This window comes from Ambystoma mexicanum, chromosome 9, assembly GCF_040938575.1.
Source record: "Ambystoma mexicanum isolate Mex_15411 chromosome 9, UKY_AmexF1_1, whole genome shotgun sequence".
Lineage (NCBI taxonomy): Eukaryota > Metazoa > Chordata > Amphibia > Caudata > Ambystomatidae > Ambystoma > Ambystoma mexicanum.
Window position 1 is genome coordinate 1,112,786,599 of NC_090931.1, and position 21,903 is coordinate 1,112,808,501.

The 21,903-nt window shown below is 48.2% G+C and overlaps 1 protein-coding gene across 2 annotated transcripts in view; it reads left to right on the forward strand.

Moving 5' to 3' along the window:
- The window catches only part of STAM2 (signal transducing adaptor molecule 2), a 1,208,123-nt gene that overhangs the window by 580,504 nt on the left and 605,716 nt on the right, over positions 1–21,903 (forward strand). For both annotated transcript variants that reach the window (XM_069616449.1, XM_069616450.1), the window contains exon 8: positions 7,839–7,933. In XM_069616449.1, the coding sequence (XP_069472550.1) occupies positions 7,839–7,933 (95 nt within the window). The remainder of the gene's footprint in view (positions 1–7,838; positions 7,934–21,903) is intronic.

Below are 21,903 nucleotides of genomic sequence, written 5' to 3' on the forward strand. Positions count from 1 at the left end.
CTTTCCTTCATAAGTCCCACCATCCTTTCCCTAAAATATGAGCAGCAAGGTTGAACAGTTCAATACCGCTGACAAGTCAAAAGGGACTGGGGGGTGGTGCTGGTGGGCAGGGTGGGGGGGGGGTGCATGCTCCCAGGGCCACGCCCCCGCGCGCACATACATCTAAAAGGAAAGTGTTATTTTTAGGATGGAGAATGGTTCCGTTGCTGTCCCTACCGAGGGACGCCCATACAGGATGGAGGAAAGGGGACTATGGACTAGGAGTACGTTAGGTTATTCAAAAATACAGTGTACTTAATAATCTTACGTAAACACACAGTCTAAAAAAATGGCAGCCAAGCCAGCTAAGGACTAGCCCTGGAGAAGGACACCCTATCCCTATTGGGGGTGCCTCACCCTAGGTGGCGTGTGGTGCAACGCCTATCTAAAAGAGATAGAAAAGTAAGCTGTCCCTGAACTTCTACCATAGTGGCATATACCTATAGAACAACATTGAAATACATTAAGGACACTTCAACTGGCTGGTGCAAAAGGCGACAGAACTGTGCATTAGATTCTGTCGAAACCAGCTCTGAGTGGTTGAAGTTCAAGAACTTCTCTCCTGCTGAACCGTTGTTTTCTGTTACCATATTGCCTCCTGTTAACGGTTAAGGAATATAACGGTTTGCCCGTCTTTTTTTTCGAATTTGACCGGTTTGTTTATATACTAGGAGTATGTTAGTCATGCAAGTGAATAACACTTAATTACTCTTCACCCAGAAATCGGAACTCTGAACCTTCATGTCTGGTTTCTGAGAGGTTAAGATACAAAGATTGGGGATGGAGGTGTGTTGCTTATGGCCAGAAGACCAGCAACAAAGCACTATACCGCTGCTGTTAGAACAAATTGTGCAGATGGATTAGAGCTAAAGATATTGATCCTTTAACTTGTGATACACCTGCAGTGCTTTTCTTTTTTTACACCTAGCCCATCAGGGACTGCAGGTGGCTACTGCACAGGGCTACCTGGCGCCGTTATCCATATTTAAATGCACGTCCGAGCAAGGCTCTTAGTTTAAAATAACCATTGTTGTATAGTTCCTCAAGGGACTGATAAATATTTTGCCAGTGGTCCTCATCGTCACGCCTTGGATCTAAACTTGGTATTAACATTTATAATGGGAGCTCCATTTGAACGTCTCCATTCCTGTTCACTCAGATTATTGACATTTAAGATAGTGTCTAGTGGCCATCACTTCTGCTCGCAGACCGAGTGAGCTACAGGCTTTTTCATGTAAACCACTTTTCACTAGATTTACTAAGGAGAAGGTAATTCTGAGGGGTCGTCCCTCCTTCCTTCCAAAGGTGGTGTCCGAATTCCATCCAACTCAAAAAATTACCTTGCCAGCATTTTATCCACCTCATCCTTACATGGAGGAAGAGAGGTTACAATCTGCACCCAAAAGGTTTGAGTTTTTATATTACCTGATTGGGAGATTTCCAGCAAGACGATCAACTTTTTGTCGGTTACATTGGACACAGACTGGGTCAAGCTGTGACTAAATAAACCTTGTCACGCTGGATCATTTGGTGTATTTCAGAATGTTACCTTTTCACTGGGAAAGATGCCACTGAAAATCTAAGGGCATATTTCACCAGAGGATTGGCAAACACTTCGACTCTGCAAAGAGGTGTACCGGTGCAGAATATTTGTAATGCCGGTACTCTTCGATACACACATTACCAAAACATTACTGTCTGGACACATTGTCTAGTCAAGACGCTAGTTTTCAGAAAGCCGTTTTGCACAAGATAAACCAGTAACAAAATCCACTGGTTCCACCTCCTACTACCTAACTGCTATGGGAGTCAATCAAAGATGAGGAATCCATGGGAGGACACATATATTAGAATAACAAATTACTTATAACAAATTACTTACCCCCTGGTAATGTTCTTTGTACGGATTCCTCATTGCCCTCCCGGCCTACTCCTCTGACTGTGGGTGCATTTTTTAATACACTTCTCTTTCAATGCCCATGCAGGTTATATATCCTCAAGTCTACTGTGCAAAAGGGGGGAAAACTAGAACTGGGACAACGGGTCCAGTGCATGCAACTTCTACCACTGTCGATGTTGCGTCCGAGCGCAGCGATGGAAGCTGCCGAGGGACATTGACCCGACGCTGCACAGTGCCTGATGCAGTTGAAAAGTTTCAGAAACTTCAAGCAGGATATCGGTATATCAAAGATGAGGCAACTCTTGGTACCAAAAGTAAAGTTGACATACTTAAATTTTGTCCGCTGTAGCATCTCAAATTCCTTTTCAGAGAGCCTACTGAGATCCTTCCTTCACAATGAGTTATTCTCTGTATGTACTGCCAGAGGAAATGCCTGTTCTTTACAACTGGAGAAGTCTCGAGCACAAGCTTCTTCCACTGCCCATCATGTCCAGTGTTTAATTACGTGCAACTTTGCACCAGGCAAGTGACAGTTAATTAATTGTATAGGTTAAACTGAACAATTTATTTAACCCCTTATGTGCCAAGTGCAAGGTATCTCGTCCTTGGGATTACCTCCCTGTTTCCAAGGACGAGATACCTCGTCCTTGGCACTTACAGTGTTAATTAAAGAGAAAATGTTAGAAGGCATTGAATGGCGAACACCGAAATCGCCAAAAAAGGCCTTGGCCTTGGGGAAACCCATGGCAGTTAAAGGGTTGAAGAAAACCTTGTTTGCATCACATATTACATGTCTAGATAAGAGGATTGGAAAAGGACATTTATGACTGATGTACTTTTCGTATAGATTCTTTACTGCCATGGATACCTCATCTAAGATATCCATATCACAGCGCAGCTGCTCTCCGAAAACTTTTCTGCCACCAGGGGACGCTGCGAGGCTATGCGTCTGGTCCATCTGGCGCCTCTACACGCCCGTGACGGAAATGACGACAGGCCAATCAAAGTAGTGGCGCTGCGCCCCATGATCTCATTCCTTTTTTCTGCGAACCCTGTTCGCTTATCGGGAAGGTGGTTGTGCTTTCTAGTGTAATTCGGCATGCTGACTCTGTCGAAGGCCTCCGGTTTCAAGCCATGCGCGGACTGTGGTAGGGAGATGTCTGTCTCCTATCCACACAGTATATGCTTGTACTGTCTGGGCGAAGACCGCGACACTCGGGATTTCTGTTATGTCAGTTGATGCACCCAAAAGCCCCCAGGGAGCGGTCAGCTCAAATATTCACCTCATACATAAGAAGGGCGAGATTCTGTGGTCTTGGTCAAGGTTGCACGGTGCGAATCGTTGGACTGAAGATTGAACGGCTCCGCACATGGAAAAAGGAGAACCACCATAAGATGGTCCCGCTGACTGAGTGTGTCCTCTCACCAGCAGTCTTCTTTTGCCTCGAAGAAAGAGCCCCTGCTTTAAGGGTGCCCCAGAGCAGTCAGCGCAGGTACCCTTCCCGACCCAAACCTCCATGAAGGAGGAATGGTAACATTTTCATCTGAAGATGCTTGACCTCTTCGCCAAGGCACCGGTAGCTCAGGCACCTGTGGCGAAGGCGACTCCCGCCTTGTCTACTGCGACCGGCAGGTACCCTTGGACGATCACTCCCGCATGCCTAAGGGCTCGGGTGTGGTCCAAATGGAAAGCAAGGTCTCTGTGTCAGTGGCATCATCTTTATCCTCTGCGCCTTGGACTCTGTGTTTGTGCAGGAATATGTCCCACTTCCCAGAGATGCTTATTATGTCAAAAATGTATGACATTTAGTATGAGGAAGGCGACCAGTTCCTGTTTGGATTTGAACCCATGGGTTCTAGAGAAGAGAGAGACGTCCCAGAGGAGTTCTGCGGGAGTGGCAAAGACAAGCTGGACCTGGCAGCAGACGTACAAGGGGGCAGCGGCCTAGAAACTACCCCAGAGTTGGACATTCCACCAAGACCAGGCAAACCCCCGGCTTCTTTTCAGTGCCTAACGGCAAAGGTGGCCGATAAACTGGGTCTCTCAGCGCCTTCCAGGCCAAGAGTGCAGTACGAACCCTGCAACATTCTAGACGATCCCCCTAAGAAAAATACCTGCTGCCCTTCAATGTGGTGGTGGCAGCTACATTGTTGGAAATATGGGAAAAACCTGCCTCTGTTGCCCCAGTGGACATGGATGTAGCAAGGGACCACCGTCGGACCCATCTTTCCTCTCTGCCCACGCATCCCCTGAAAGCCTGGTGGTACAGCCCGCAACGGCGAGCCTCAAGACCTCTACTTTTCCATCCCTTCTGCTGGCCAGGCAAAGCAAAAGGCTGGATGTTTGAGGCAAGAAAGTGTTTGCATCAGGCAGCCTGAGCCATGAATGCCTTTTGTGTCATGGCGAAATTCTCCCTTGGCCTCTATGGTCGGCTGCAGCCAGTATGGCAGATAACGTCCCAGAGGGCGAGATGAGGGCGGGTTTCTGTACCTGGTCTTGGACGGCAAGGAGACGGCACAGCAGATGCTACAATGTGGCCTATACACACTGTGTGGGCAGGTCCATGCCACTAGGACAGTGGCCACGCGCCATTCATGGCTAAGGGCGTCCGGGTTTGCAGCCAACGTCCTGTAAAGACTGCTAGATATGCTTTTGACGGGCAGAGCCTATTTGGAGCCAAGACTGACAAAGCCTTCTAGAAGGTCCACTCATCTAAGGCGATGGACAAGTCTTTGGGACTCGCGGACCAGCAGCTCACTGGGCAGGTTTTTTTCCCCCCCCTTTCCCACATTTGCCCACAGGGGTCATCGAAAACCTGTCCCGGGAAGGGTCCAAGGCAGATGCTTCCCGAGAGGCAGAAGTTCACAGTGAGGAGTTAATGCCGCAGCCACTGTCCTCTCGGCCCCCCAGGGCACCAAACCTCAGTGATGGACTCCAGCACTGGTCACTGAGGATGGGGGAGCTATCCTTATTCTGCAGGGAGTGGTCGGAGATCACATCCGATGCTTGGGCCTTACATGTCACCAATCAAGGGTTTCCCCTTCCTTTTCTTTATTGCCCTCCAGACCCTGGTCCATTAGCCACCCCTTTATCTCCGGACCCCCTCCTCCTGTAGGTCTGTCCCCTTCTAGCCCAGAGTGCTATAGAACCAGTTACGGGCTTAGAACAAGGGAGAAGGTGGTACTCCACCCATCTTCTCGTGCCAAAGGACAGAGGTGTGCACCCCATTCTGCATCTATGGCAACTTAACTTGTTTCTTCGCAAGGACAAGTACAAGATGGTTACTCTAGCCCAGGTTCTGCAAGCCCTCAATCTGCAGTTCTGGTTGGTTTCCCTGGATCTTCAGGGCGCCTACTGCCTACTTCCATGTGCCAATTCACCTGAAGCACAGGCAGTACTTGAAATTCATAGTGGGCCCCCAATATTGTCAATTCAAGGTCCTGCTGTTCGATCTTTCATCGGCACCCAGGATTTTCACCAAACTGCCTCAGAAGGGAAGGCATCCGTGTCTTACCCTACCAGGGAGACCGACACATGCAAGCTCGCTCACCGGAGCTCACATGCACTCTTTTGCACAGTTTGTGCTTTTCCTTGAACTTCAAAAAGTCTCAGGTTCTACCATCCCAGTCTCTGATTTATAGGGGCAGTCTTGGATCCTCACCTGGACAAGGCTTTCCCGCCCTAGAGTGCCGAACATCTTTAAGATGGTTAATTCACCAATCACAGTAACAAGTACGTGCCTCAGCTGCTTTCCTGCGCCTTCTGTGCCTCATAGCCTCCTGCATCCTAGTGGTGCCAGTGGCAAGGCTGCACATTATATCACTTCAGTGGATTCTCAGTTGCCAATTGTCGCAGTTCCAAGGCCACATGTCAGACCTACAGGTCTCGAGCAAGATGGACCAGGATCTCGCGTGAAGGGCTGTGCTGGACAACTTGCTGAGATGCATGTTGTTTAGTCAACCTTGGTCCAAGGTGACCATGGTTACAGACTAGTCTCTGACTGTCTTGGGTGCTCACCTGTCAAACCCGACAGTGAGCAGACTGTGATTTCCTGTGCAGTCTTGGGAACGCATCAACTTGCTGGAGTTGAGGGTGGTCAGGCTGGCTCTGGCTGCTTTCCTCCCCATTGTGAAACGCAAGGCTGTACTGATTCTGACGGACAACATAGTGGCCACGCACTACCTCAACAAACAAGATGGTGTGGGGTCCTTGCCTCTGTGCAGAGAAGCAATGCAACTGTGGTTCTGGGCTCTGGAGAACACTGTCTCTCGGACTGCAGGCCACCTCGCTGGAGTGAATGTCACTATAGATGCCTTGAGCAGACAGACTTCGGCATTCCCAGGGCTGGTTTTTCCCAATCCCCACTTTTCAGCAGTTCTTGCAGGGTTTGCGTAACAAGTTTACTCCCTGCCAGTTTGTGGTTCTGACGTGGGATTTGAATTTACTTTTTTACATTTCTTACGGGTGCTCCGTTGGAGCCCCTTCATTCCTGTTCTATTAGATTGCTCACCCTTAAGGTGATCACATCCGATGCTTGGGCCTTAAATGTCATCAATCGAGGGTTTCGCCTTCCTTTTCTCTATTGCCCACCAGACCATGGTCCACTAGCCACCCCTTTATCTCCGGACCCCCTCCTCCTGTAGGGGGTCTGTTCCCTTCTAGCCCAGAGTGCTATAGAACCAGTTACGGCCTCAAAACAAGGGAGAGGGTGGTACTCCACCCATCTTCTCGTGCCACTATGTCAGCAAGACCGTTGAGTTAGCTCCAGCCGTTGGTCTTTTTTATCTCCCTGTTTGTTTTTCTCCAAAGAGAACGTTACTTTGAGAGTGAGGCCGTCTTTTCTGCCGTAGCTGGTCTTGGATTTTCATCTCTCTCAGAAGATCCATCTTTCTGTGTTTTTCTCTGCCTCGTCCCTCCAAGGCAGAGGAACGTTTCATGGACTGGACCCAGTACGGGCCCTTAAGTTCTATGTCTCTCATACTAGATCAGCCAGAAAGGATGACAAGCTTTTCCGAGGTTACACTGGTGCTCGTGCTGGCAGGACTGTGACTAAACCGACCCTTTCCAAGTGGATCATTTTGTGTATCTCAGAAGGCTACCATCTGGCTCAGAAGCATGTGCCTGAAGGACTCGGGGCCCATTCTACCAGAGAAATGGCTGCCCCACCCCCCTACCCTGCATAGGGAGTCCCCGTCCTGGACATTTGACAGCCGACAGCGTGGGCATCTCTGCACACGTCTGCTAAGCATTACTGTTTTGATTTTCTTACGGGCCATGATACCCGTTTTGGTAGGGCAGTACTTCAGATTGTTCTGATTAAGGTGGTGTCCTTGCATTCATCCCTCCTCCAGATTACATACTGCTTTGGGAGTCTATCATAGATGAGGAATCCATGGCATGAAAGAATCAATTAGAAGAACAAATGACCTACTTTTCGGCAATGTTCTTTCTGATGGATGTTCCTGTCACAGATTCCTCATCTCCCTCCCTACCTGCACCTCTTGCGGGAATCTAGTACACCATTGGTTCTACGGTCCCTCAGTGTCCGAGTGCTAGGGGAAAAGGGTGGAATCAAAATCATGGGGCCCTAGTATAAGGAGCTTTTACTTATACTGGCCCTAATCCCATTTCCGGCATGAGGCGCGTAGAGGCGTTGGTCCCAACGTGGAGCTGCGAGACTCCCCGTGGTATCAGAAATAGATGAGGAATCTGTGGCAGGAACATCCATCAGAAAGAACATTACCAAGAGGTAAGTAATTTGTTCTTGTGAGGTACAACTTGGACTTATGCAAATGGGCAGGGAACACTACCATGCTTGAGATGCTCTGTGACGAAGTGCGGTTCATCATAAGTCACTTGTTAAATCTAAATATTGCTGTTTTTGTGATCTTTCCTTAGTGATAGCAACTGGTGGAAGGGAGAAAATCACAGAGGAATAGGATTGTTTCCATCAAATTTTGTGTCTTCTACGTTAAATGTGGACCTTGAATCTGGTAAGTTATATTCTACTAAATATTCAATAACTAAGTACATTTTTCTTTACGCATTCTAAAATATTTAGTGGTAATCTAATTTCTAGCGTAGACATTTTTCTTGCATATATTAATTTTTGACATATGAACACTAGTGAGACTGGTGACTGCTGAATCAAAGGATGGTTCTCACTCCACTTGGCTTCTTGAGGACCAGCCTCAAACACTCTGTCAAGGAGTTGCACGCCCACCTTTTATGCGTCCAGTTCATAGCATTTGGTGAAACTGCCGTTTTACATTTTTCACAGCATTTTTTAGTGGGGGGCGAGGTCAGAGTACATTTAATATTGATTCTTAGGGTACTGGGTGGCTGGAGGGGTGGAGTGCTTTCACCCCACAAATAAAATTCATGAGACAGCCAGTACAATAAAATGTCTTTGATCCGTCAATGGCCCTTGTCTTCCTCTGCGCAAAATTCATGAAGGCACCAAGAGCACCTGAAAGGTGACATACCACCATATGAACAGTGTTTGATATCAGCAGCTGTACAGAGCAGACTGAGCTACACATCAAACCACCACCAAAACTTCCCTCACACTAAGGAGTTTTTCCTTAGATGAAGAGCCTTCTCTGAAGTTCCCTAGCAACCTTCCATCACCCCCAGCTCTGCATCCACTGAACCGACCCGTACTTCAGTGTACTATAGTTAGTCACTTTGTCTTTAATGGCTCCCAACTGTTCCTTTTACTGAAAGAGCCCCCTGAAGTAATGCCTCTGGAGCCTCCAGACACTCCAGAGCACTAATCTTGCAACCTGAACTCAAACCAGAGCCGAGCATTCTAACTGCTTGGTTGCTTCCGACCGATTGTTAACTTATCACAAGGTACCAAAACCTTTGACAGTGCTTGCAGAGAAGAGCAAAGAGCTTTCCCTAGCGCTGGGTCTCTGATTGCTTGACAGTTATTTCTGAGGCGACTGAGTGTTAGGAACGATTTCTCTTTTACCAACTTTCCCTTATTTCTATGGACCCACACACTTTTGCTTTTGTTTTTGAACCTGTCTTCACTTTTACATGGAAGTGAATCCTCCAGCTTCACTCCTCTGGCCTTTAATAATTTGGTCATGGGGAGACTGAAAAGTCCTTCAGACTAGCAGTACTTGGAAACATGGTTTTACTTTTGTCTCTTTATCTTTTACATTTTTGGTAACTTTTTAACATTGCACACAGCATTTGTGACAATTCAAGGTAATTATTCCCTTCTCTCCCCCTCGCTTCCAGCCCCCAATGAGGTTAGGGATGTGAATCTGCTCCGCAACACCCTCCCTAGGGTTCAAGTCAACTGGTACCTCACCGGGATACTCCAACTTACGTTCCCGTGAGGCTCTACACACTGTGGCCTACATGGCATGCTCCCCAATACCAGAAACCTTTAAATATCACGGATGGGATGAAGAAACTCCTAATAGATGCCAATATCTTGCAGGAAAGGAACCTGTCCCTTTCAGGCCAAATACCCAATGTACTGGGACAAGTATGTTAAATAACGTGCACTTAAATAATCACAGTGAGAGAGACTTGCGTACGCAGACCCGGGAAGGCACTGCGCTGCGTGACATCTGGAAGAGGCAGAGCAAGCACAAACCAGGAAACCCACACTTTTCAGACCTGCCTCAGACTGCGACCCCAGCACGAGAGAGCAGCTTGGCAGCTGCCCGAAGGGAGAACCTGGGATGCCGGAGCCACTGCGCAACCCCAGCATGAATAATCAGCAAGGCAGGATCCCGAAGGACTGTTGGTGTACTGCCGGTCCCATAACCATTGCTGATCCCACCGCACATAGAAATCCAGAGGATGTCCCAACCGTTATCGGAACCAGTTATCCTGCAACTTACTTGTCTCAGTGGAAGCTACAAGATAAAGCAACTATTGAAGCAAATAAACCTAAACTGGTGGGATACGAGAGAGACAAGTAATATTAAGTGAAAAGCACAGTGGATCACAATACACAATGGGTTCCAGCCACTGGACCGACGGTTGTGGGTACTGTCAGTCTTTTGAATGAAAAAGCGCTCTGGGAACGCAAAGGTAAATTGGTAGTGGGGAGGGAGGCTTTGAAGGCTACTTCGAAGAAGTATAAAAAGTCAGGTGAGTTTAAGACCTCCACTCGGCATAAACATTCGAAGAGGTCCCGGTCGAGGAGTTGGTCGAGACAATCTTAGTCTTCTTTGAAGAAAGCGAAGAGGAGACACCATAGGTCTCCCTCTTCCTCCTCGGAGACCTCTACAGAGGTTATGAGATGCCCGACTAGGTCGGATTCCCCCAGTAAATGGTTTGCTTTTAGGGAAGAGATGATGCAGATCTTTGAGAATGTGGTCTCGACCCCCTCAAGAGTCACGCAAGAGCCAGACCCCAGTCGCTCCTTTGGACGACTCGGGAAGGTCAAAAACGACTTTGGCGAAGACAAGTAGTGAGTCAGAGACTCGACATGCTCGACCCGACAAAAAGGTGTCGAAGATGTCGACTTGTGAGTCGAGTCCGTCTTCGATACCGGCGAAGAAGCAAAAAACGCTGAAACCTTAGATTTGTGGACGCCATCAGCGCCGATTGCTTTGACTCCAAAATCAAGATATTTATCGAAGACTCCTTTGACGCTGTCGACGGTATCTTCGATTCCATCGAAACACATACCGGTTGAGGAGAAAATATTCAAACCTGTACAGAAGAAAGACTTTAAGTCAATGTCGTCAATTTATGAAGAGGAAAGTGCTTCAGAGGAGGATATTTCTCCATTAGGAGTGAGGTTTGGCACTAGAGAGGTGCCTGAAGAGCTCATTGACCCGGAGTCAAAAATGAAACATCTGTGACTCCCTCTACTCTGCAAGTGGTCTTGATACATCACCAAAATTGGATTTTGGTAAACCTGACCCATCAGACCATGCTAATTCAGGGTATTAGAATCTTATGAACAGGGTCACTGAGTAAATGGGTTAGAGTAGGGCTTCACCAACTTTCGAACAGGGTGACATGATGGACATCCTAGACCAGGGTCCCTAAAAAGACCCAATCTTACCTTTTCATAAGGCCCTTCAGAGGAAAGTGGTAGCTAACTGGGAAGCTCCAGGATCTGGTCCTGCTGTCACCAGGAATTGCGCTAGGAAATATAGACCCTCAAACAGTGACACAGACTATCTCAGCAAACATCCTATGCCTCAGAGTCTGGTAGTCAAGGCTGCGACTTTGACCAGGCAGTCTGCCTATCCCTCTATTCCCACAGATGGAGACGATAAAGTGGACGCATGGGCTCGCAAGGTTTTTACCTCTGGCAGTATGGCCCTGAAGTCCACTAATGTTACATGTACCCTGGCTAGGTTTACTTACACCCTGCAAGACTGTTAGTTTGGCGGCTGATCATATTCTAGAAGGCAAGTAACGGGATGGCTTTCTGAACTTAGTTAAGGATGGCAAGGAGGTGATGGGAGAGTGTCTCCAATCAGGACTGGATACTGCTGACAGCATTAGCAGATCCATGGCTACAAGCACTGTACTATACAGATGTGCGTGGTTGAGAAAGTCGGGTTTGCACTAGATGTGCAGGCCAGGCTGCTCAACATGCCCTTAGACGGCTCGAGGTTGTTCGGCAGCAAGGCAGATGAGTTTGGAGAAGCTGCAGACCCCCAAGGCAGCGGCTAAGTCCCTTAGTGCCTCCATTCGGCAGCCTCAACAACCTTATTTGCGCTCATCTTCATGGAGAGGTCGTTCTTTTCGCTTATATTCCGTAGTTGGTAGAGGAAGACGACAGGCTGTACAAAGGGGGCAAAGAAGATTCCCTTACAGTAGACTAGGAAGGGGTGCTAAATTAGTGCCACCAGCGGCATCTTTACAGTCAGCCGCTACTGCAGCCACTTCTAAGCCACTCTGAGGCCTTGACCCACAAGACCCCGGTGGGAGGCAGAATCACTCGGCATCTGAACAAATGGTGGGCATTACTTCAGATGCTTCGGCACTGGAAACAGTAGCTCAAGGTTACTGCTTTCCTTTTCTAAAAAGGCCTCTGGATCATCCACCGGGAACCAGCTCTGTCAAAATTCCAGATCCGCTCCTTGTGCAGGAAATCTTAACCATGCTAGAGAAAGGTGCGATAGAACAGGTACCTGTAACGGAAAGGAACAGGGGTTTGTATTCCCCTTATTTTCTGATTCCCAAGAAGGACGGAGGATTGAGACCCATCTTGGACTTGAACAAGTACCTCAGGAAGGACAAGTCCAAGATACCACAATATCTAATAGAAAGCTTTTATAGAAAAACATCTATTAGACGTACAAGACTAGTGAATTCCAACTGTCTTCATGTACCTCGATTTAAACTTTCCACCATCGGGGGCACCAGTTTCCCAGTCAAAGCATTCCAACTGTGGAACTCACTACCTACCACACTGAGAATGGACCAAACATTTACCAAATTTAGGCAAAGTCTTATATGGCTCCTAGAGAATGATGATAAATGAACCTGTAGAACTTGACCATACCTGTAAATAACTGTACATCTTCCTGTATATAGTTTGTCTGTATATTCCTTACCACTGTATATTCTCCACCACTGCTTACTGTATGTACCTACACCCAATGTTTGCTAGATTTGATGTTTTTCTGATACTTTTGTAACTAATGTAACCTGTGTACCAAGCTGTATGACTTCCTACTGTCTGCCTGCGCCCTGATACCTTAGGGTCTGGCCCGCATAATAAATATTAAACAAACAAGATGGTTACTGTTTTGCAGATCCTTCTGGCCCTTCGGCTTCAGGATTGGTTGGTGTCATTGGACCTTCAGGATGCTTATTTTCATGTGCCAATTCATCCCAAGCACAGAAATTACCTGAGGTTCGCCATTGGCAGTTCACATTTTCAATTTAGAGTTCTGCCTTTCGGCTCACCTCCGTGCCAAGGGTCTTCACTAAGCTTTACGGTGGTGGTGGCAAGCCTAAGCAGGGGAGAGATTCACATCCACCCCTACCTGGATGATTTGTTTATCAGGGCTTGCTCTCTCAAGCAGGCACTAGATCATCTCAGCTACACTTGCTCCTTACTTTGGTTGGACATCTCCCTGAATTTTCAGAGGTCCGACTTGACATCTTCTCAAAAGCTACAATTTATTGGAGCGGTTGTGGACTCATCCTCTGGGAAAGCCATGCCCCCGAGTTCAGGGCTCAACATCTTCTGCAGCTCGTCCAAAAATTTCAGAGTGCCCAGTATCTCCTTGTTTTCGATTTCCTGAGGTTTCTCGGTCTCATGGCATCCTGCATTTTCCTGGTGCCACAAGCCTGTTTGAGAATGAGGTCCCTTCAATGGGTCTTCAAATCCCAGTGGTCACAGTTCTCCGGTAGAATGACGGATCTTCTTCAGGTCCCGAACAAGGTGTCAAGGCGAAGTCCGTCCCAACGCGGAAGTAGCAAGAACTCCTACCTCCCCTTGACGGTCTTGGCGCCTGGATTAGTTAAAACACAGGTCACCGCGACCCCCACGGGGAAAGAGGGTTAGGGTCCACGGATTGGATAGGTTTCGGGATGGTAGGATGACCGGATTGAGGATTAGGGAGATGTAATGGGTAGGGAAGGGGTTTTAGGGTCAAGTTGTTCCCAAACTCCGACCTTCTGAGTCTGGACTACTGCCTCTTGGTAGTTGTCTTTGTACTTCCAAGGCCATTCAGTCATGCATTCTTACCACATGCATGCTTTACCCTCAGACTGGAACCCAGCACTTGTTCACCACATTCACAAGTTTGCCCAATCTTGGCCTTCTTCCCTAGATACACAATATTCTATCGGGCTTCTAAATGCCTGTCATGTTCCCCTCTTGTTGGGTATTTCACAAGCAGAACATGTATTCAAATACAATGCTTTTGGTCACATAATGTACTTAGCTCTAGTGTTCTGAGGTTTCCTGTGCGCTTCTTCCGCCCGCCGGCTCCGCAGACTGTGCGTTGCACAACGATCGAGTCGTTGTCGATAGCAGCTCACCCCTGACAAAAAGGGAGAAAATTAGCCTTTCCCTTCAGTGCCTTATGTCTTTCACAAATGTGCGCTACTATGAGTATGGCATTAACGGCCCGCAACTGGCGAGCTTATTACTACGTTTGCACCCGCAACAGGCGAATGCATGTCACATGCAAAGTTTAGTAGGTTGGTTAGTTCGCGAGCTTCCGCGTATCTCCCCTGTAAGTTTCTCCAAAGTCACGGGTAAGCGGACTCCCTTTCCAATGCACACTTCACTCTGGGTAAGTTTAAATGGCAGGCAATGTACTTATCTTTGACATCGCGGGGCCTGAAGATGAGTCCAGTGGCGAGGGCGGCCCCGCAAGAGGTTTCACCGGAGATCCGTAAGATGCGTCCTCTCGGCAGCAGAGTCGAGCACGGACGAGCTTTTGAGGATTGCGCATGCGCGGCAGCATCTTCGCGCATGCGCGTTGTGTCGGGCGTGGTCCTAGGCGTTTCCTGGAGTGCCGGAGCTGTAGTTTTAGGCCCGGGGCTGCTGGGAAACGTAGTGTTTCCGGTTTTCTATGTCCTGCACACCTTGTACCCCTGCACCAAGCACATCTGCAATGGGGACAAAGGTGGCAGCGACTTAGGAATGTTCCACCCACCATCCCAGTAACCACCCTACCTCCATTCCTACCATGTGGGCGTAATGCAGCCCGTGAGTTCCTGACAGTACATCCCCTCCCCGCAGAAGGGCCAGGTTTCGTGGGATGATTGTGATGAAACAAACGTACTAATCTTGGGGCATGCACATTAATGGCGGGTTCCCAGGATCTATCTTCAGGGCCAAATCCCACCCATTCAATCAAGTAATGCAATCTACCTCGTCTCACTCGTGAGTTTAGTATGGCCTTAACTTCGTACTCTGGGTACCCTTCTATGAAGACCGGTGGTGGTCTTTCCATGCGCATATGGGGCTTCGCTGGTTTTAGGAGCGATACATGAAATACAGGGTGAACCCTCATGTGATCTGGAAGGCAAAGTCGCATCGCTACTGGGTTAACTACTTGTGTAATGCGAAATGGGCCTATGAAGCGGGGCTTCAATTTTCGGGAACCTGAGAGGTGCAAATGTCGTGTTGAGAGCCAAACTTTATCGCCCACTTTATATTCGGGATTAGCACGGCACTTTCTGTCAGCATACTTCTTAGTTGTGTTCTTGGCTGTGATCAGGTTTAGTCGGGCCTTTTTCCAGACCTGCTTTAACTGGGCCACTTTAGTTTGTACAGAAGGCAAAACATCTGGAATTCGTTCTCCGCTTGGCTGTATCAATGGGTTGTATCCGTAAGTCATGAAAAAAGGAGAATATCCTGTAGAAGCATGTTGAGAATTGTTATAGGCTAGTTCTGCTAACCACAAGAGTTCCACCCAACCCCCTTCAGAGCCTTGTGTGAAACAGCGAAGATATTGTTCTAGCGTCTGATTCAGTCGCTCAGTCTGTCCGTCGGTCTCGGGGTGGTAACTACTAGACATCTGCAACTGTGTTCCTATTTTCTTACTGAAATGCCTCCAAAACCGTGATGTAAACTGCGTTCCCCGGTCCGAGACTATGTGTTGTGGTATTCCATGTAGGCGAACAATATGTTGTAGGAAAAGATTTGCAAATTCCTCCGCCGTCGGCTGGCCGCTACTGGGTATGAAGTGAGCAAGTTTAGTAAATGAATCTATCACTACTAATATCGTGGTTTGACCTTGATCCGGGGGTAATTCCACTATGAAGTCCAATGATATGGTATTCCACGGCTGTGAGGGAGTGGACAGAGGTCTCAATAGTCCTGCTGGTTTCTTATGATCTGTCTTGTTCCGAGCACATATTTCACAATTTTCCACATGCTCTCGCACGTCTTTGCGCAAGTTGGGCCACCAATAGTGTCGCTGAAGTAGTTCTTGTGTTTTGTGCACCCCCGGATGGCCAGCCAGTGGAGAATCATGGCACCATTTGAGGGCTTGAGCCTGTAGGTTCTTAGTCGGTAAATACACTTCTTTGTCTTGGAATGGTATGCCTTCTTGTAACGAGCGTCTTAACTGTGGGTTTTCCCATTGCAGTAATTCTTTGGCTGTCATGGCATTTCCCACTTGTTCCAGTAAGGTATTGATTACGCTTCCTACGATCTTGGTTAAGGGCACAATGGGTTTTGCCGCTTCCTCCGGTCCAGGAGAAACTGATGATTCTGGATATCTGGAAAGTATGTCTGCCTTTTTGTTCTCCTGTCCGGGTCGGTATGTTACCAGGAAATCAAAGTCTGCAAAATACATTGCCCATCGTAATTGCCGTGGAGTGAGAGCTCTTGCTGATTTTAAGAACTGGAGATTACGGTGATCCGTCAACACCGTTATGGTGTGCCTTGCTCCCAGCAAGTAGTGTCTCCATTCTGCAAAAGCCGCCTTAATGGCTAGCAACTCGCGATCTGCTATGGTGTAATTTTGTTCTGCAGGGTTAAGTTTTCTTGAGTAATAAGCGACCGGGTGTAAAAGCCCAGATTGGTCTCGTTGGGACAATATCGCTCCCAACGCATAACTTGAAGCATCCGTTTCTACCAGAAACGGTAACATTGGATCCGGATGTAACAGAATGGGGGCTGTAGTGAACGCCTCCTTTAGTGTCTTGAAACTGTGTTCTGCCTCCGTATCCCACACAAATTTTTTCCCTTTCTTGAGCAGACGGGTAATAGCTAAGCTTTTCTCTGCAAACCCCTGGATAAACCGTCGGTAGAAGTTTGCAAATCCTAGTACTGACTGTAGCTCCTTGACATTCTGCGGGGCTGGCCAATCCAAAATTGCTTGTACCTTATGCGTATCCATCTTAACGCCTTCGGGAGAGAGTATAAAGCCCAAGAATTCCACTGTGGTGCAATGAAACGTACATTTTTCTAGTTTCGCGAATAGATGGTGCTCTCGCAAACGTTGCAGAACGGATCCGACATGTTGTACATGTTCTTCCTTATTCCTCGAGTAGATCAATATGTCGTCGATATAGACAACGACAAAAATGTCTAGAAAACCTCGTAGAACTTCATCCAAGAAGTGTTGAAAGGCGGCGGGTGCGTTACAGAGGCCGAATGGCATGACCTGGTACTCATACAGTCCAAATTTCGTTCTGAAAGCGGTCTTCCATTCGTCCCCTTCGCGCACCCGCACCAGGTGGTAAGCACCTCGTAAGTCCAACTTAGTGTAAATTGTGGCTCCCCGTACTTGATCCAACAGAACCGGTATCAATGGTAGGGGGTATCGATTCTTGATAGTTATGCGGTTTATCGCACGATAGTCGATACACGTCCTGAGATCTCCAGTTTTCTTCGGAACGAAGAACAACGGCGAAGAAACAGGAGAAGTGGAATGACGAATAAACCCATTCTGGAGATTGGTGTCTATATACTCTTTGAGGTGTTGGTTCTCAGATTCCGTCAAGGCGTAAATCCGGCTGCATGGCAGGGCAGCTCCTGGTTCCAGATCTATTCTACAGTCAAACGACCTGTGCGGTGGTAAAGTTTCTGCCGCCTTTTTACTGAAAACATCTTGAAAATCTTGGTATTCTTGTGGTAATCCTGCTAGCGGCTCTCCACTGTTTTCCTGTGTGGCCCCAAGTACCTGCACCATATGTCCTGGTTCTTTCGTGCACTGTGTGCGGCAGAAACTAGAAGAGAAGCACACTGTTCCACGTGCCCAGTCAATCGCCGGATTATGTAACGCCAGCCAAGGCAGCCCCAGAATGAAACCGAACTGGGGGGCGGCGATGACATCAAACTGAATGCACTCCTTATGCCCTTGGATGTTCAAAATCATCTCCCCCGTTTGCTGAGTCACCGGTCCGGATATCAACAAAGATCCATCGACTGATCGAACCTCTTCATGTATGTTCTTAGTGGCAACTGGTAAACCCAATTTAACAGCACAATCCAAGTCCACAAAGTTACCGGTTGCTCCCGAATCCACCATTAACGTGATGGTTTGATCCCTTTGGCGTGTCTGAAGAATTCCAGTGACGGTAACATGGGCTTTGTGTACTTGTGCCACATTACCCAATAGATGCTTGGGGGTACTGTGATGATTTTGGCTCGGCAGATCCCCCCTTCTCACTGGCGAGCATTGGCGTTTCCCGACGAAATGGTGTTCTTTGGTTTAGCCCCACATTCCTTCACGAAGTGTCCTGACTTGCCACAGTACATACAGTTTTTCTCTTCTGCGTTTTTCTTTTTCTTCTTTGGAAAGCGGTCCTCGGATCGTTCCGATTTGCATGGGTTCTACTTCCGTAGTTCTCTCTGTTGCTTTTGAACCAGGTGCAGCCCTTGGGTAGTCCGCTCTTGACGAATACTGTTTGGTTTCCCATTTACGCCTGTCTTGCTTCCTTTCTCCTTGCCTGTGGTCTAATCGTAGAGCCAACTCAATCATTCCCGTGCAGGTGGTTGGTTGCGGGTCCACCTGCACTATCAGATCTTTCAATTCCTCTCTAAGGCCTTGATAAAAAAGAGCCAGTCTTTTTTCGTGGGGCCAATCTGCTTCAACCACTAATCTATTGAATGTTGTTACATACCAAATGAGTTCCCTACTTCCCTGCCGTAAAGTGAGTAACTCTCGGTCCCTGATCAAGGAGGCCGCCTTCCTATCAAACATTTTCCCGAATTCCTCCTGAAATCCCCCCCAATCATACAGTAAGGCATCGTCTTTTTGTACTAGAGGGGTAGCCCATGCCGCAGCATCCCCCGTGAGATATGAAATCACAAAGGCTGTGCGGGACTGGGCCGAACGAAAGATTGTTGGTTTTGTCAAGAAATGTAACTGGCATTGGGTCATAAATATGGAGAATTTTTGTGGGTCTCCCCCGTACCTTTCTGGGGTAGCTAAGGGCATGGGCGGCTCCGTGGTCACTTGAACCTGTACTGGAGTGGGAGGAGGCCCATCTGGCAGGGGTCTACCTTGTGCCGTGATTTCCTGTACACGGTGAGCCAACGTAGCATAATCCTGCCTAGTCGCTTCTAAAGCATCTTTCAGTTCATGTAGGACGCGGGCTATGTCCTCCATGGTGCCGGAGTTCGTGCTACTTGGGCGCGTGAAAATACGTGGGTCCGTGCTTCTGTCAAGGCGAAGTCCGTCCCAACGCGGAAGTAGCAAGAACTCCTACCTCCCCTTGACGGTCTTGGCGCCTGGATTAGTTAAAACACAGGTCACCGCGACCCCCACGGGGAAAGAGGGTTAGGGTCCACGGATTGGATAGGTTTCGGGATGGTAGGATGACCGGATTGAGGATTAGGGAGATGTAATGGGTAGGGAAGGGGTTTTAGGGTCAAGTTGTTCCCAAACTCCGACCTTCTGAGTCTGGACTACTGCCTCTTGGTAGTTGTCTTTGTACTTCCAAGGCCATTCAGTCATGCATTCTTACCACATGCATGCTTTACCCTCAGACTGGAACCCAGCACTTGTTCACCACATTCACAAGTTTGCCCAATCTTGGCCTTCTTCCCTAGATACACAATATTCTATCGGGCTTCTAAATGCCTGTCATGTTCCCCTCTTGTTGGGTATTTCACAAGCAGAACATGTATTCAAATACAATGCTTTTGGTCACATAATGTACTTAGCTCTAGTGTTCTGAGGTTTCCTGTGCGCTTCTTCCGCCCGCCGGCTCCGCAGACTGTGCGTTGCACAACGATCGAGTCGTTGTCGATAGCAGCTCACCCCTGACAAAAAGGGAGAAAATTAGCCTTTCCCTTCAGTGCCTTATGTCTTTCACAAATGTGCGCTACTATGAGTATGGCATTAACGGCCCGCAACTGGCGAGCTTATTACTACGTTTGCACCCGCAACAGGCGAATGCATGTCACATGCAAAGTTTAGTAGGTTGGTTAGTTCGCGAGCTTCCGCGTATCTCCCCTGTAAGTTTCTCCAAAGTCACGGGTAAGCGGACTCCCTTTCCAATGCACACTTCACTCTGGGTAAGTTTAAATGGCAGGCAATGTACTTATCTTTGACATTGCGGGGCCTGAAGATGAGTCCAGTGGCGAGGGCGGCCCCGCAAGAGGTTTCACCGGAGATCCGTAAGATGCGTCCTCTCGGCAGCAGAGTCGAGCACGGACGAGCTTTTGAGGATTGCGCATGCGCGGCAGCATCTTCGCGCATGCGCGTTGTGTCGGGCGTGGTCCTAGGCGTTTCCTGGAGTGCCGGAGCTGTAGTTTTAGGCCCGGGGCTGCTGGGAAACGTAGTGTTTCCGGTTTTCTATGTCCTGCACACCTTGTACCCCTGCACCAAGCACATCTGCAATGGGGACAAAGGTGGCAGCGACTTAGGAATGTTCCACCCACCATCCCAGTAACCACCCTACCTCCATTCCTACCATGTGGGCGTAATGCAGCCCGTGAGTTCCTGACACAAGGTTGCACAGGATCTCCTGTGGTGGGCCTGTTTGGAGAATGGAATGAAAGGAGAACCTTTTTGGCACCAATGGTCAGATCTAACCGTTGTGACAGACGTCTTCCTCACTGGTTGGTTGGAGAGCTCCATGGACGGCCTGGCAGTCAGCTGTCGTTGGTCTCCATCGGAGTCCAAACTTCACATAAGTCTTTTAGAGCTGAGAGCAATCTGACTAGTGCTGATGGCTTTTCTGCCTTCTGTACGGAGGAAGACTGTCTTGATAATGACGGACAACACAGTTGCCATGTATTACCTCAACAAGAGAGGTCGTGTGGGGGTCACTGTCCAGAGAGGCAATGCAGCTCTAGTTATGGGCACGACGAGAGGGAATCTCTCAGCAGTACACCTAGCCGGAGAAAAAAACACAGCGGAGGAGAGCTCTTAGCAGGCAGAGCACTGTCTCTCATGAGTGGGAGTTGGCTCAAGAAGTCCTTTTGTCGATCTTTGCCCTCTGGGAACCCCTCGAGTGGATCTGTTCACGTCCAGTGTCAACAGAAAATGTAACCTGTTGTGCTCTTGGGAATTTCCTTGAGAGGAGCTCTAGGATACACGTTCGTAGTGGACTGGGATTTCTCCCCTCCTCTACGTGCTCCCACCAGTCCCTGGCATTCCTCATGTCATCAGGAGGTTGAGGACGTTTGTTAGGCAGAAACCTGTGCAGTTCCCTTAGGGAACACTGCAAAAGATTTAAGACTACAGGTGTTGGCAGTAAACCCACTTTGTAGCAGTCTGCACCACCCAGATTTACCTGGTAGCTGTGGCTGAGCAGTCAGACTTCCCTCAAGAAGAGTTAGGCAGTATGCAAAGTATACACTATAGGCACTCAGATATAACAATACAAGCAAACACTGACCAGAGCTTTGGTATCAAAGTATATAATTATTTATTTAAAAACACACGGTTTGAAACACTCCAGCACTCTTGTTGTGAAATATTCTAAACACAGTTACTATTGTAATATGTACATCCCTTTTTTCCTCATCAGATAAGTCACAGTAAAACACCACTTATTTTCATACAGAGGTGAGCGCTTAACTAGATTGCACTCCAATAAGTTTGTGAGAAAGGGAGGGAAAAAGACAGAATATGGAAAGGTACACCACTCTAAGATTCAGGAACACTATTAGCAAGGCAGAAGAACAAAAGTCACTGGTGAGCCAAAGTCCAAAGGTTGGGCCCCCTCTTGGAGAGAGCAGAGCACAAATGCGCCCAAGATCACACAGTTACACTAGGCTTAGAAAGTCTTGCAGAGGGTTCAAAAAGAGTTTAGAGAGGCTTAGGAAAGTTTAGCCAGGGTGTCCCAGGCTAACCCAGGTTCGAAAGCCGGGGGCTAAATCTACCCCGTACAGTCGGTAGCAAGGGAAGCCAGGCGGGACAATGTACCTTAAGTGGGAAGGATCCTCCAGCGGTGGTAGTTGTTCCTGGTAGTGGGTGCAAGTTGCGTCGTCGTCCAGGGGAAGAGAAGATCTCGACTTGGAGGAAAGATGAAGGTCGTTGCACTACCAGGGCAGAAACCAGCCGCAGAGTTTTCCGGTTAAAGGTGGTACCTTTGT